At 39.6% G+C, this 16,165-nt stretch overlaps 1 protein-coding gene across 1 annotated transcript in view; it reads left to right on the top strand.

The window, feature by feature from the left end:
• elmo3 (engulfment and cell motility 3) overlaps nucleotides 1–16,165 on the top strand; it is a 30,386-nt gene that overhangs the window by 4,526 nt on the left and 9,695 nt on the right. Inside the window, exons 2-15 of the mRNA XM_046849522.1 lie at nucleotides 2,501–2,610; nucleotides 5,645–5,685; nucleotides 5,796–5,868; nucleotides 6,582–6,632; nucleotides 6,745–6,914; nucleotides 7,185–7,284; nucleotides 7,378–7,529; nucleotides 9,228–9,306; nucleotides 10,227–10,277; nucleotides 10,927–11,049; nucleotides 11,509–11,631; nucleotides 12,261–12,365; nucleotides 12,794–12,902; nucleotides 13,381–13,517. Coding sequence (XP_046705478.1) covers nucleotides 2,533–2,610; nucleotides 5,645–5,685; nucleotides 5,796–5,868; nucleotides 6,582–6,632; nucleotides 6,745–6,914; nucleotides 7,185–7,284; nucleotides 7,378–7,529; nucleotides 9,228–9,306; nucleotides 10,227–10,277; nucleotides 10,927–11,049; nucleotides 11,509–11,631; nucleotides 12,261–12,365; nucleotides 12,794–12,902; nucleotides 13,381–13,517 — 1,392 coding nt within the window. The 5' untranslated portion in view covers nucleotides 2,501–2,532. The remainder of the gene's footprint in view (nucleotides 1–2,500; nucleotides 2,611–5,644; nucleotides 5,686–5,795; nucleotides 5,869–6,581; nucleotides 6,633–6,744; nucleotides 6,915–7,184; nucleotides 7,285–7,377; nucleotides 7,530–9,227; nucleotides 9,307–10,226; nucleotides 10,278–10,926; nucleotides 11,050–11,508; nucleotides 11,632–12,260; nucleotides 12,366–12,793; nucleotides 12,903–13,380; nucleotides 13,518–16,165) is intronic.

The raw sequence follows: 16,165 nt of genomic DNA on the forward strand, positions 1-16,165 counted from the left end.
TGTGTGTGTGTGAAGGAATGAATTTGGGCGGATGAATGTGTCAGGCTTGTGAGCATGCAGGAACATGATAGGAATGAAATAGAAGGCCTGAGAAGAATAAACTCATGGCTCTGTGCCTCTATCTCTCCCCCTCTTTTTCTCTCTCTCTCTTTTTCTTTCCTTTTTCTTTCCCTCTTTTTCTAAGATTTTAAGGTTGTTTTATTGGCATAAAAAACTTACCATTTAGGAATCCGAAGTTTGGGTACTGGGTTCTGGAACAAGCAAAACTATAAAATAAAACTATAAACATTTTAGGATCAGAAATTATAAAAAAAAAAAAAAAAAAAAGATGAAGTTAAATAAAATAAAATTTGTAGAAATGTGTGGTTGAGTTTATTTAGTGTGTGTTGGTGTTGCGTTAGTGTTTGGATATTGGTCACGTACATTACAGCACAGCGAAATTCTTTCTTTGGAAACTCTAGCTTGTTAGTATACTGGGGTCAGAGTGCACGGTCAGGCCATGGTACAGCATTTCTGGAGCACAGAGGGTTAAGGGCCTTGCGCAAGGGCCCAACTGTGGCAGCCTGGCGGTGATGGGGATTTAACCCTCGACCTTTGGTTTGTGCTGTTAAGCGTTGTTTTGAGTGTGTGCTGGTGTGTGATGGTTTGTGCCGTTGTGTGTTGGTTTGTGCTGGTGTTTTGAAGTTTGTGGTGTGTGTGATGGTTTGTGCTGGTGTGTTGGAGTTTGTGGTGTATGTTGTGCAAAAAATAAATCTGTCAAGTGGATGAATGTCTGAAATGATAATGTGACTGGTTGCAGTTGTGGGCTAAATATAATCACTGATACCAAGCACACACACACACACACACACACACACACACACACATACTTCCTTCTCCTTCTCTCAGAGAGAACAGTGAGTCTGGACTTGTGTGTTTCTCATCCTGTTCACACACACGCAAGCACTCGAGTCTGGTAAAACTATTCAGCTGGAGCTTCTGTTGTGGTGAGTGTGTGAGTGTGTGTGTGTGTGTGTGTGTGTGTGTGTGTGTGTGTGTGTGTGTGTGTGCCTGTTTGTTTATGCATTTGTGTGCCATATACAGTATCTCCTTCTATATAGGTTTCTGTGTTTCCCATGTGCAGATTTCAGAAATGCTGCATGACCTCACAAGCTCTCCATAAAAAGAGGAAGGTGCAAATCATTATAAAAATGGGAGCACACTGACGACGCTTCGCTCCTCTAACACACGCTGTGTATCCATGTTTCAGTTCCAGCGTGCTTCAGAGCTGTGAAGAGTTTACTTTTTGTATTTAGTCCGAAGCCTAATCCGATTCTTTTGGCCTCAAATGTCTAAAATCCCAGAAGTAACTGCTTTGTAAACTGTAGGAATTGAAAACAGCACATTTAAAAAGAAAAACATCTTATTTCTACCTTTAGTCCCCATTTCCTGTTGAAATACTCTCCACTCTTCTGAGAAGATGCTCCACTAGATTTTGCGGTCATTTGTTCTCATTCAAAGACCACGTTCTCAAGGTCTGAGGTGCAGCCAGTTGCAAGTTCGCATTCATCCCGTGGGTGTTCAGTAGGGTTGTGGAGCTCCATAGCAGGCCACTCAAGATCTACTGCACACTTCTAGCCCGTGTAAAGCAAATCTTCATGGAGCTGGTTTTGTGCACAGGGGTATTGTCATGCTGGAACAGATTTGGGACTTTTAGTTGAGAAGTGAAGGCAACATTTCATGCCTTGTGGGATTTTAACCAAGTAGTTTGGGACGTTCTTGTTTTGTTCTGTCTTCAGGAAGTCGCAGCTCTACCTCTGCCATGTTGTATTCTACATGACTCTCAGGACACGCCTTCGGTTTCCGTAGCGTTGTAATACGCCATATTCACATACCGTAATTTCCGGACTATTAAACGCACCCATATAAGCCGCACCCACTGAATTTGACCAAGATTTTAATTTTAAACATAAATAAGCCGCACCTGTCTGTAAGCCACAGGTGTCTACATTAAAACTAATGAACTTTACACAGGCTTTAACGAAAGACAGTGTCTGTTACACAGTGTAACGGGTAAAATATGTTGCGGTTCCTTTAGGAGCATAGCGGTATTTTGGGAATAGCCTGCCGCCGCATTTTTCCGCTATTACTGCATGTGTGAAAGACCGAGGATTATGTCCTTATTATTTTCTGATGCTCGGTTCTAAGTTTCTTTGACTAACCGGTAACGCTGTTGCCAAGAAAAATAAAAAAGCACGAGTTTGGGAAACCTGTCTGATACAACGGCTTGTATCTAAACAGTAGCCAACCAAGAAAGTCATTGTTCACTGTCTTCCTTTTTCCTTTCACAACTATTTCTCTCTGGAGTTTATCTTTTGACATCGTTGTGCGTTTAAAAATCACCATCGGTGGAAGTTTTTGATTTTGTGACATCACAATTTAATATAAGGTTGCAAAGTATTTAAGTTCAGAATAGGAAGCTTGCTGTGTCCCTGTAAAATCTGTGTCCTCTCTTTTTCAGTGTTTTAGGAGGACAGGCATCTACGTATCACAATGCCGCCGCAGAAGGACATCGTGAAGATCGCTATTCAGATGCCAGGGGCGTACCCTCAGCTCATTGAGCTGGACCAGGTAAGTAACCGGGCGTGATGTCGACACTTTCACTATGTCTGACTGATGCATCATCTCCTGAAACATGACTGAAAAATTGCTTCAGAGCTGCACAAGCATGTTGTACATGTCCTGTCTCGGATCAGGGATCCTCAAACACTTTTCTTCTGGAATGTTCCTCGCGGCTCCAGGCTTACGGTCGTCTCGGTCTCGGTCTGGCCTCGCCCAGGTGGAATGAGGAAGTGGTGATAGTGCATTAAAAAAAAACTAAAGCCTCATTAAGCTCTTCTCTCTCTCGCTCTCTCAGGTTCTCCCAAAGCGGAGTGTTTGCGCTAAAGGATGATTTGGCGGTCGCGAGATAGATTTTGCTTTCCCCCTTTAAAACCGCTCAGATAAACTCCCCTTCTGGCATGTTGATGGATTGAACCCAGGGCTTCTACTCGGCTCGACCGGGCCGTCGGCCGCAAATTACAGCCTGCTGATTGGTCTACCACACTACACCGAAAAACTGCAATCGGTTCACCACATCATCCGCAACTAATTACCGGGTTTCTCGGAGTCAGACGCAGCAATAACGTGCCTCCTTCATTTATTTTTATGCGCTGGTTTCTCGGCTTGAGTGCAAAGCGGAACGACACGCCGTGCCTTCGGGTTCGAGTTCGTGACAGACCTGAGATTATCGGAAGATTTATGGGTTTTACTTTCTCGCTACATTTGCGCTATTCCAAGCGCGAATGTCATAGAAAACCAGTCAGAAAACACAAAGACGATTCAGAAAAACCGGAAAAGTCTGTATCAAATTAAGTTTTGCTATTCTTACTACTGATTGGACGAGACATATTTTGAAAAACGATCATTTCTGTCTGTGCCAATTTCCAACACTTTTAGTCACGTTTAAACCGGAAAGAATACGAACAGTTTGCTATACTTACTTCTGATTGGACAAGACACCCTTCACACAGTGCTTACAGGAATTAGGAAATTGTGTATCTAACTTCGTTTTTTGTATGTGCTGAATTATGCGTTCAATTTAGAACACTTTTTTTTTATCAGTTCTCCAAATTTGTCTGTCGTGTTTACTGACTTGTTATTTTGCTCCGCACTTCCAGGCCACCGTACTTCACACCCACTTGTCTGAATTCACAGCTTTGTTATGCAACTTGCTGATTTTAAAATAAAAATCCCAGACTAGCGGCTAACGCTCGAATTTTACCCAGCATTCATGTAATACTCGTTCATAAACTACAAAAACAATATCGTACATTACATGACTGAGTAAACTACAGCTTGGTAGTTAATTATTTTTTTTTTTTTTTTTACGTTTGCCTAAAATGAAGGCAATTACTTTCGGATTTTTTAGTCACCTGAAGATTACCTGAAAATTTTAGAACCAGCTTCTAGATTAATTCATTGACAAAAACATACATTATATGGACTAAATATTGGGACACCTAACATTTCCAGGAAGATGTGGTTCTTCTCCAGATGGTTCCCACAAACTTGGAGGCATTCCCTTCACTTGAACTAGGAGACCCAAAACCTGTTCCAACATGCCCTAAAGATCTGCTTTTCATGGGTTTGGAGTGGAAGACCTCCTGCTGTGGGGCTCTAAACTTATTCCTACTGAACAGGTCTTCTCACCTTACATACATCAGTACCTGACTTTCACCTTTGTGAACAAATGAATGAGCAAAAATTTTCCACAAAATCTTGTGGAACATCTTCCCAGAAAAGTGGAGGTTATTATAAGAGCGAATAGGGACTGAGTGTGGAATGGTCAGACGTCCATAAACCTTCTGTTTAGTTTATATTCACTGCATTGCTTTTAAGCTAATTTTAAAGAGAGTTAGAAGTCTGTAGTTTAGAGTCCGAGTCTGAGCTCTAAATCTGCTCCAAATAAAGTTGCTAATTTCACCCTACGGCCTGATGACGGCTCTGTAACATCCCAGAAGCTACACTTAAGGACGCTGGTGTAAGCCTCGATGCTGCTCTGTTATTTAAGTCCCATAACAGTAACAGCTCTAAAACAGCACATTATCATTTGGGGTTAAAATGCTAAAGGAAGCCATGCTAATGCTACATGCTGTGAGGAACCCGTACAGGCGTATGGTGTAAGATTCAGCAGAAAAGTTGAAGTGGATTTTTTTTTGTTTGTTTCAGACATTTTATTTTTATGCTGCTGTTTATTTGAACTTTTTTGGCCTGGACATTGGATCCGTCCCGTTTTTCAAATTTGTTCTCATGTTGAACTGATTGTAGGGTTCAAAAACGTATGAGTGTTGTTTAATGGTGATTTTAATGGTGTCGACATCGAATGCTGACAAAACTGGCAGAAATGTTAATGGTTTGATTGTGTACAGGCTAATGGTTTTAATGGTGTTGATGGTTTGAATAGTGATTATGTTAATTGTGTGTGTTGTTGGTGTTAATGGTGTTTAAAGTTCTAATGGTGTTGGTGTGATTTAGGCTGAAGTGTTTAATGGTGTTGATGGGATTGATGGTTTTAATAAGATTCATGGTTTTAATGGTGATGGTTTTAATGGTGTTGTTGAGTTTTAGGGTTTATTGTTGATGGTAAATTATTTAATGGTAATGGGTTTAATGGTGTTGATGGTAATGTTTTAAAATGGTAAATTGTGTTTATTGGTGTTTGATGGTGATGGTTTAAATGGTGTTGTTGGGTTTTAGGGTTTAATGTTGATGGTAAATGATTTAATAGTAATGGTGTTGATTGGATTTAGGTTCATGGGTTTAATGGTGTTGATAGTAATGATCTTACATGGTGATGGTGTTATTAGTGTTTGATGGTAATTGTTGTAATGGTAAAGGTATAGTGCATTTGTGTTCATTTTGCTTAGTTGTATTTGATTGGTTTGGTGTGTGGTGTTAATAGTTGTAGTGTGTTGGTGTTTACAGTGGCAGATGTTATTAATGGGGGCAGTAGCATGTGTTTAATTCCGCTGATGGATTCTGAAAGTACAGTAACTTTGAACCCAATCCCCACACACTCTTAATATGAAAATGCATCACATCTCTTTCTGCTTTTTTATTGTAGAAAAAGCCCCTGACTGCAGTGATTAAGGAAGTGTGTGACAGGTAGGGGTGTGTGTGTGTGTGTGTGTGTGTATACACATTATACATATAATATATGCATATTTCCTACATTCTTCAGTATAATTAAATCTGTTATGTGCTTTAATCATAAGATGGAATCTACCTGGACCAGAGAACTACGCCCTTCAGTATGCGGATGGAGCTCACACTTACATCACAGAGTCGGTAAGTTAGTTCTCTGTCTTTCAGCAGTCGGGGTGTGTGTGTGTGCGTGTGCGCAATCCTGACTTCCTCAATCCAATGCCAGCATGTATTACTGGAACACGTTTGCATGTTCTGCGTTTAGAAGGAAGTAACAGGTGAGCTGAATGTCAGCGCTGTTGCGTTGCAGTGATCTGGTTTGTTTGTTGTTTACTCTGGTTTTAAAAAATCATCTTTTGCTATTTAATCTGTTTTAACATGAACCATGACTCAATCCCAAACTCACCGTTGAAGCTCACTACATGGGATATAACATCATGTAATTCATATAATTTTATTTTCTAGACCTAATTTTGTGAAAATGTATATTGTGTGTGTGTATGTGTGTGTGTGTGTGTGTGTGTATATATATATATATATATATATATATATATATAAAATAGTATAATTTATTTAAATATGTATTATATATCAATAAAGTGTGTAACAAACATTATTCCATTATATGAATATTGATATTATTTGCACTCCAATAATAATTTAAAACAATATATTTTGCCATATATTTTTATACTCTAGTACATCTTTCATACATTTATCTCTATTGCATTTCTCTCTCTCTCTCTTTCTTTCTCTTTCTTTTTCTTTATTAATCTTTCTTTCTCTCTTTTCCTCTTTTTTTTTTTTTCTTTTCGTCACATGGTTTCTGACTCGGTGTGTATGTTGGTTTGTTACAGAATCGTTTGGACATTAAGAATGGCAGCATCCTTCGCCTGACCAAAGCCCCGGTGAGTGACTTCCTCCTCCATATAATCCGTGTCTTTGTGGTCTGAGTCTTTGTTTTTTATAACTCTGTGTGTGTGTGTGTGTGTGTGTGTGTGTGTGTTTTTTGCATTGCAGCGCCGTTGTGCAGACGACCTTTATAAAGGCGTCCAGAGCTCAGACTCGGACGTTCGCTGCGACTCCCTGAAGCAGCTGGCCATCATCTCCACAGACGTCACCTTCGCTCAGGAGTTCATCAGCCGAGACGGACACTCGCTTCTCATCCACATCGTGGAGGACACTAACGAGTGCGTGTTTCTTCCATCAAACTCGTGCCAGACATGTTCCTAAACTTTACTCAATTTAGAAGTTACATTTTACAAAAATATGATAAAATGATAAATAGAGCAGAAGCAAACTAAAATAAAGAACTGGGAAAAAATAAATTCTTAATTATTGTCTAAAAAAAAAAATTGCTGTGTCATAATTTGTATTATGTTTTTTTTTTCTTTGTTGTGGCATTTAATGTAGCACATAATTCGTGATGTTCTTCTAAAAATGTCTATGGGTGTGTGCAGGGCTCCTCTCATTGTGACACACACACTCACAGCCTTTATGGAGCTTATGGACCATGGGATCGTCTCCTGGGAAAACCTCTCCAGCGTCTTCATCAAAAAGGTGCAGATCGCCTCACACTCGGCCTACTCACGTCAGCTGCTTTACCTGAATGCACAGAATGACGCGTGTGTTTGTGTGCACCTACGTTTACAGATCGCCAGTTTCGTGAACGCCAAAGTGATGGACACCTCCATCCAGCAGGTCTCTCTGGACATCCTGGAGAGCATGGTTCTGAGCAGCATCAGCTTGTTTCACCAGATCAGAGAGGAGATCACAATGGAGAGGCTGATCTCTCATCTGCAGGTGTATGTAGATTTACACACACACACACACACACACACACACACACACACTCTACTGAATAAAATACATTAGAAACACAGTGGGTCTGAGATTAGTACCTTTTTTTTACTCTGTTAAAACCCCAATTTCAAAAAAGTAAAATGTAAATAAAATCACTGTGGAACTGAGAAAATATATAAACATTTTTAAAAAGAAAATATATTATATAATCATAGGAAACCAGTTTCTGGCATTTTGGGAGAGAAACCTTGTCCTATTTGTGTCTGCCTCAGGATATTACCTTCTCAACAGTCCTGGGTCTTTTTTGTTGTATTCTTTCATTTCATGATGCACTAAATGTGTATAAAAGCTGAAAGGTCTAGACTGCAGGCAGGTCAGTTTAGCACCCGGACTCTTCTACTACAAAGTCATGCTATTGAAATAGATGCAGTATGCAGGTAGCATGTTCTTAATGATGTTTACAAGGCCTTCCCTGAAAAAGACGATTTCTGAATGGTAGCATTTGTTGCTCTAAAACTTATATATTTCATTCAGCATTGATGGAGCCTATCCCAATGTGCAAGATGCCCATTCTACAGACACTAATGCACTCTGATACCAGTAGAGATGTAGGCTTTGGAACTGAGCGCTAATAACAATGCGGATAGTCCCTCTCCTCTTTAGTCCAGAGGACGTGGTGTCCATGGCTTCAAAAAAGTAATTACAATTTCGAATCGTCTGATCACAGAACAGTTTTCTACTTTGCCTCAGTGCATTTTAAATGAGCTTTGGCCCCAGTGGCATACGGCACATATTTCATCTTCTATGCATGATAGAGATTTAACCTGCATTTGTGGAGGACATGGCAAACTGTGATTTCTGGAGGTGTTCATAAGCCCATGCAGTGATTTCCATTACGGAATCATAGCTGTTTTTAATGCAGTGCCGCCTGAGGGCCTGAAGATCACGGACATCCAATATTGATTTTTGCCCGTGTCCAATTTTTTTAAGATAGTCTGTCCTCTAAATGATGAAAGATTCAAAGTCTTCACAGTTTTATTTTTTTCTGAAATGATTCCACAATTTCAAGCCACAGTCTTTCACAGATTGGTGGAGCTCCGCCCATCTTTACTTCTGAGAGACTCTGCCTCTCTAAGATTATTACATTATTTATACCCAATCATCTTACTGACCTGCTGTCAATTAACCTCATTAGTTAGAAAATGTTTTTTCAACTGTATCATTTTAATAACACTTACCTTTTCCAGACTTTTGTTGCCTCTCGAAATGGCCTTGATTTTTTGTTGAAAATGGTCAATTTTCGTAGTTTAAACATTTAATACGCTTTCTGTTCAATAGTGAATAAGATATGGGTTTGTGAGATTTGCATACTGTTTTTATTGACATTTTACACATTGTCCATACTTTTTTGGAATTGGCGTTGTATATTGGAGGAACAAATCCTGATTATCTATTAAAGTGGTGGAGGAACGTTTAAACCAATAAATCGCTCAATTTGATATAAACTGTATGAGCAGGAATCAATCCCATGAGGTTTGCTGGTTTAATGAGAGGAGCTCTGAGCAAGTGCTTGGACCCCTAACAGGGAATCTGAGACTAAAGTGAAAAGCACGTGTCTGTTGTGAAAAGCGCTATACAAATAGACTTGACTTGACTTGACTAAAGCAGTGCAGGATTATGTACTATGTTCTCTCTTTCAGGTCTAACCAGCAGCTTCAGACCAAAGCTATGGCTCTCCTCATGGCCCTGCTGCAGACAGCTGGAGATGCAGAAAGACTGGTGAGTTCATGTTTCGACCTGCTTTGTTTTGAGGACGAAACCTAAAATCGAATTTAAACGGATGGATATTAGTCCAAAACTGCAGAATTTTAAAGTTGGGCGTCTTACTCGGGCTACGTCATCACTAATCCCGATAAATTTTGGAAAACATAATTTTTTATCTAAAACAGCATTTTAAGTTTTTAATCGTTTTTATGCTCTTTGAACGGTCCGGCAATGACAAGCAAAGGCTCCGTCACGTAGCGTCATCATTTCACAGTCCACACTGCGACACGAAAAAGCTGTACTTGTCAAATTTATCCACTTTGGAGAGCGTAAAAAAAAAACGGCGTTTCCGTTAACTAAAAAAACGCAGTCTCAGCAAAATTTTCAATAGAAAACCTATTAGTGAACACATGACTTTAATGTTAAAAAAGGACTGTATTTCATCAAAGATTGCTGCCTTCTTGAGGTCGTACTGTGCCTGAGGGTAATAAAATAAATAACACACAGTTTGAATACATGCTATATTGCACTGCATCAGTGCAGATTTTTCAAGAAAAAAAGGAAATAATGGAAACATGGTTTTGTTTGAGGGTTTTTATTTATTTTAGTTATGTTTAAGTTAAAGTACATTTGAATCCTTAACCATCAACTAGAGCCCTGGTATTGGAAACACCAAGTCTTTTATGGGTTTTTTGTTTCTATGAAAATACACAAGGACCAATGAATGAATGGGCAGATGAGTCCAAAATTCTTGGTTTTGTCGTTGTTTTGGAGCAAGAAAGTTTGATCTGGATAAATGTGATATTTGTGCCATATTTACCAAATACCAGAAAAGTAAAAGCTGTGTATAGTGTAGTATAGTATATCTGTGTATAGTGCAATAAAATGCAGAGTGGGTATTAATATGCTAATGAGTTATATGTTATGAATTTCAGGATTTGTTTGCTTTCCTTGAGAAGAAGAATCTCCGCCAGTATATTCACAAGGTGAGCTGAGTTCTGCACACGTTCCTCCTAAAGGTGAACTAATTTATTGCACAATACTGTCGAATTATGTTGGTCAGGAAGTCATTTGAAGCATCTCCGACAGCTTCAAATCACAGGTTTGTGTGACTGAACTCTGATTATGAGGTGTGATCATTTCTATGGTAACTTCTCATTAATTTGGTCTGGAACCGTATAATCTAAGGCTTATAAACAGACCAAAGAGATATTTAACATGTGTTTTTGGAATTAGTCTTTAGTTCCAGTCTGTATGTTATCTGACTCATGTGAGTGGCAATAGAGATGCTGGTAAGGGAATGGTGCTGAGGTGGGGAGTCTGTAGCTGCTGTAGTGTAAGTGAAAACAGGAAAACAACTTCTGCAGATATTTCACAGCACTAATTGTACCTTAAAATGGGCAAAATGTAGAGCACGTCATTCTTTTGAAAAAAAAAACGTGGTAATGCTGTGGGACATGCGGGAGTATTTTTCCATAAATTTAGTCAAATTTAAATATTTAAAACATTTTCTACATGTAAATTAATTTGAATTAGGATTAGACTTGACTCTTTTTTTTTTAAAAAACAAACAAACCTATGATTACTAATGCATGATTATCTATCATTTCAACATCATTTTGTTTTTTCTTTCAGAATATAATCCACAGCTCTGGTCCTATTGGAGATGAAATGGCTCACTACCTGTACGTGCTGCAGTCGGTGTGCCTGAACCACCTCGATGCGCGAATGAGAACCGCTCTGGACTCCTTTAACCAGGTGAGCTTCTGACCTCGGTGCAGGACCACACCCCAAATCCACACCGAGCTGGGGGCATAGAAACTAGAGCTCGACCGATTCCCATAGCTGGGTTGGATCGTACTTGCTGATAACTGGTTAATCAACCGATTTTTTTTTTTTTTAAAAAGGGATACTAGATAAAAAAAAAAACACTCCATGTAAAATTGTACGGCACTTTATTACAAAAAAAATCATGAAAATGTGCAAAATAAAATAAATATATAAATTGATAAACATTTATTAATAAATTATAAATAATAAATATAATATAGCACGCTTATATTCGCCTCTAGAGGCCGCTCTTGTTATGACAGTGGACGGGAAGGCAGGAAAAACTATCGGTATGTGCTTTTAGTTCCAGCAGTCGACTGTCGGTGGCCATTATTCGGTCGATCTCCAGCTGAAAACTGAGCTCTCTCTCTCTTTTTCTTCTCTCAGGAACAGAGGGAGGCTCTGCACTGTTTACGCCAGGCCGTGTTCGAGACGGAAAGCGACGGCAGTCTGAGTACGGAGCGTCGCCGGTCTCTGTGTGCTAAAGAGTTCAAGAAGCTGGGTTTCTCGGTGAGTGTTTGCTCTACAGATAAATTCTTTACTTCTAAATGGAGTTTGATTGGATCGAATTGGAAACCACTCACTCATGCTTGAAGATACATTAGATGATCGTGGATAGATCTGCTTTCAATCCCGAAGATGGCTTTGGACTATGATTAATAAACGGTCTGCTACAATGGTTTAGGACTACAATTTGCACTGAAGTGAGCAATCCTCCACAATGGTGGAACTGCGAGGTGGTATCAAAGTTTCAAGACTAGCTCTGTTTACAAGAGTGTACTTGATTTATTGATTTATTTCATGTTTGCTCTTTGTTCTAATTCGCTGTCCATGAATTGCCGACGTGGTAAATCACGTGGTCAGATTAACCTCAGTCGCACAGCTCCTGATGTACACAGGACCATGTCTTTTTGCACACTGACTTATAATGGTCGGTGCTCCTGTGACTGTGCGTGCAGCCTCGTGCTGCCATCTGTTGACGTGTTCAAAACGTGTCGAGAGTCTTTGATAACCACCTCGAATAAAGAATGAATGATCAGTTTCTAGATGAGGATGAGGCTTACACTTTGGTGTCTGGTTCCTGTGAAGGTTCCTTCGGAAAGCAGGATTTATTGTGTGCTCTTGTGTGTGCATTCCAGAACAACAGTAACCCGGGGCAGGACCTGAGCCGGACACCTCCCGGGCTTCTGGCTCTGGACACGATGACCTATTTCGCCTCGCGTTACCCAGACGCCTACAGCAGGGTGAGATAAACACAGCATCACACCACATTTCCACCATGGGAACCTTTTTTAATGTAAGATCAGATTAGCTTCTGCACATTCTTCACTGCCATAGCCTTTATATTTATTTATTTATTTATTTGGCGTACTTATTAAACAGTGGCTGCACATACAGTGTGTGTGTGTGTGTGTGTGTGTGTGTGTGTGTGTGATACCTTAAAGTATTACTCAACACCTACTGACCAGTTGAAAAATCAGAATTGCGATATAAAAATTATCACCGAATACCATGTTACTATGGTTACAGTCGTCTTTCTTCAGTTACAATTACAGTTGCTCATCTTTCTTTCAGCCAATCAGAATCGAGCAGTCACACAGGCCGTGGTATAATGAAAATGTTACTAAATGTATATCTATTGTGTCGTCTTTTTTTTCTGTCTGTGTTCCAGTTTGTTTTGGAGAACAGCAGCCGTGAGGATAAACACGAGTGTCCGTTCGCTCGCAGCAGCATCCAGCTCACACTCATGCTGTGCGAGATCCTGCGTATCGGAGAACCACGTGAGTTCACGCTCAAAGCCTCATCACACGAGTCAAAAGCACACTTTATGCTGCAGGAGGAAATATGCAAGGCTTTTGGCAGCAACTTTTATTCAGAGCAACTTACATTTATCTCCTTTATACAACTGAACAGCTATGGGATTAGGGGGCCTTGCTCAGGGGCCCAGGATTGGCAGGGATTTACATACAAACCCAAAAGTAGAAACATAGAAGCTAAGATAGTTACGGAATCGGTGTGGAGCCTTTAGTTTGTGCAGCTTAAAATATTTTGAAAAAAAATGATATTAACAAATAAATCAAATCAACACATTCATAAATAAACATACAAATAAACAAATACATCCATACAAACTGTACATACAGTAATAATTGGAGATTTGTTTATTAAAGGTCTGTGCCACAAAAAACTCGCGCTCTCTCTCTCTCTCTCTCTCTCTCTCTCTCTCTCTCTCTCTCTCTCTCTCTCTCTCTCCTGCAGCATCAGAAACAGGCTCCAACTATCACCCCCTTTTCTTCGCCCAGGACCGGCTGCTGGAGGAACTTTTCTGCATTTGCATCCAGCTCCTGAACAAAACCTGGAAGGAGATGAGAGCAACGCAGGAGGACTTTGATAAGGTGGATTCTCCTATCTGTCTGTCTGTCTGTCCGTCCGTCCGTCCTTGTAGCTGAATGAGCTCCAATCTCCACAAAATCTAGTGGAACATCTTCCCAGAAGAGTGGAGGATATGATTCCAGGAAATGGCAACTAAATGTGGAATGGGATGTTTACAAAGCGCATACACAAGCTATGAGCTCCTAATCCCTCGTTCTGAAGTGTCCTCTCAGTAGATCATCATCACCCCATTGGGTCTCTAAAACATGCCTTCTTTTCACAAAACGACCTTTTAACCTTCAGGCTGGAATGATCACCCATTGTCCTCGTGGCTAGAGCGGGTTTTTATGAGGGTTTTAGCGAAACAATAGCAAAGCCACTCGGTAGCAGAAATACAGAGAAAGAGAAAAGGTGGATCAGTTCCCCACCACAAAGCCTCAGTGAAATCAGCACTAAAATAACACACGTGATCTTTCAAGACAGTGTAAAAAAACGTGTTTGCAAACGTGTTCCTCGTAATTTCTTTTCTTTTGCTTTCTTTCTTATCTGTTGTTTTCTATCTGGTTCGCCTTTTGTGTTTAAATTCCTGTTTTATTAACTTCTCCATTTAATCTCCATTCACGTTTTCACTTACTCTTTACTCGAAACGTTTTCTTCTCGCTTTTCTTCTCATTATTTCTCCATTTTATTTGTTGCTCCTTCATTTCTTTCATCTTTCAGCCTTTTCTTTTCCTCCTTTCTACTAATTTCTTTCTTTTATATCACTTATATCCAACAGGCAGCTATATGTTGAATGTTGGTGAAATAATGGCAATGTATAAATACAGGAAGTTTGTTCACTAGCAAGTTAAATCTGTTTAGATAAATTTTTATTTATGGACGGTTGATGAGTTGATGACAGAAAACTGTACCGTTCTAACTTTCATACGGATTACATAATCAGAGAATATTTCTATTCAATATGGTTTATTCAAGGTTTTATATATATTTATTTGTGTTCGAGGGTTAATGTTCATCATGTTGGATTTTGAGGCTGATTTGATTAAAAATTACTTTCCGGTGGAGTTATTATTTTAAATAAGCCGCACCTGTCTATAAGCCGCAGTGTCTACACTGAAACTAATGAACTTTACACAGGCTTTAACGAAAGACAGTGTCTGTTACACGGTGTGCAAGACCGAGGAATATGTCCTTATTATTTTCTGATGCTCATTTCTAAGTTTCTTTGACTAAACCGTAACGCTGTTGCCAAAAGCACGAGTTTTGGAAACCTGTCTGTGCTTATATGATTTCTGTTGTAACTGGAGTTTATGAGCTCTCCCTTCACCCAGACTCAACACGTTACAACGGCTTGTATCTAAACAGTAGACGACCAAGAAAGTCATTGGTTACTGTCTTCCTCCTTCCATTCACAACTATTTCTCTCTGGAGTTTATCTTTTGGCATCGTGCATTTAAAAATTGCCGTGCAGCTCAGAACACAGGTGAGGTGCGTTTTTTTCGTTTCCGTTCGGAAATTTCATTGGTCTAATGTTATGGGGTTCAGTTTTTTGGCTTGAAGTTTGTGAAACCGGGAAAAACCCAGGAAAAATCTATAAATTAGCCGCTTCGTTGTTTAAGACGCGGGGTTCAAAACGTGGGAAAAAAGTAGCGGCTTATAGTCCGAAAAATATGGTATATCTGAGTAAAGAAAGGACATCGTGAATCAATGTGTTGACGGTTTTAATTTCGCCTTATATTCGAAATAAAAATGTATAAAAATAAATGCACGTTGCATTAATCACACGTTAATAAAATGTGTGAAATTTAAATGAATTTTATATATATATACACAGTGCTTTGCGAAAGTATTCGGCCCCCTTGAACTTTGCGACCTTTTGCCACATTTCAGGCTTCAAACATAAAGATATAAAACTGTAATTTTTGTGAAGAATCAACAACAAGTGGGACACAATCATGAAGTGGAACGAAATTTATTGGATATTTTAAACTTTTTTAACAAATAAAAAACTTAAAAATTGGGCGTGCAATATTATTCAGCCCCCTTAAGTTAATACTTTGTAGCGCCACCTTTTGCTGCGATTACAGCTGTAAGTCGCTTGGGGTATGTCTCTATCAGTTTTGCACATCAAGAGACTGAAATTTTTGCCCATTCCTCCTTGCGAAACAGCTCGAGATCAGTGAGGTTGGATGGAGAGCATTTGTGAACAGTAGTTTTCAGTTCTTTCCACAGATTCTCGATTGGATTCAGGTCTGGACTTTGACTTGGCCATTCTAACACCTGGATATGTTTATTTGTGAACCATTCCATTGTAGATTTTGCTTTATGTTTTGGATCATTGTCTTGTTGGAAGACAAATCTCCGTCCCAGTCTCAGGTCTTTTGCAGATTCCATCAGGTTTTCTTCCAGAATGGTCCTGTATTTGGCTCCATCCATCTTCCCATTAATTTTAACCATCTTCCCTGTCCCTGCTGAAGAAAAGCAGGCCCAAACCATGATGCTGCCACCACCATGTTTGACAGTGGGGATGGTGTGTTCAGGATGATGAGCTGTGTTGCTTTTACGCCAAACATAACATTTTGCATTGTTGCCAAAAAGTTCGATTTGTGCAGTATACGACTGATTGTTGTCCTATGGACAGAGTCTCCCACCTCAGCTGTAGATCTCTGCA

The sequence above is a fragment of the Silurus meridionalis genome, chromosome 5 (assembly GCF_014805685.1).
Source record: "Silurus meridionalis isolate SWU-2019-XX chromosome 5, ASM1480568v1, whole genome shotgun sequence".
NCBI classification, from domain to species: domain Eukaryota; kingdom Metazoa; phylum Chordata; class Actinopteri; order Siluriformes; family Siluridae; genus Silurus; species Silurus meridionalis.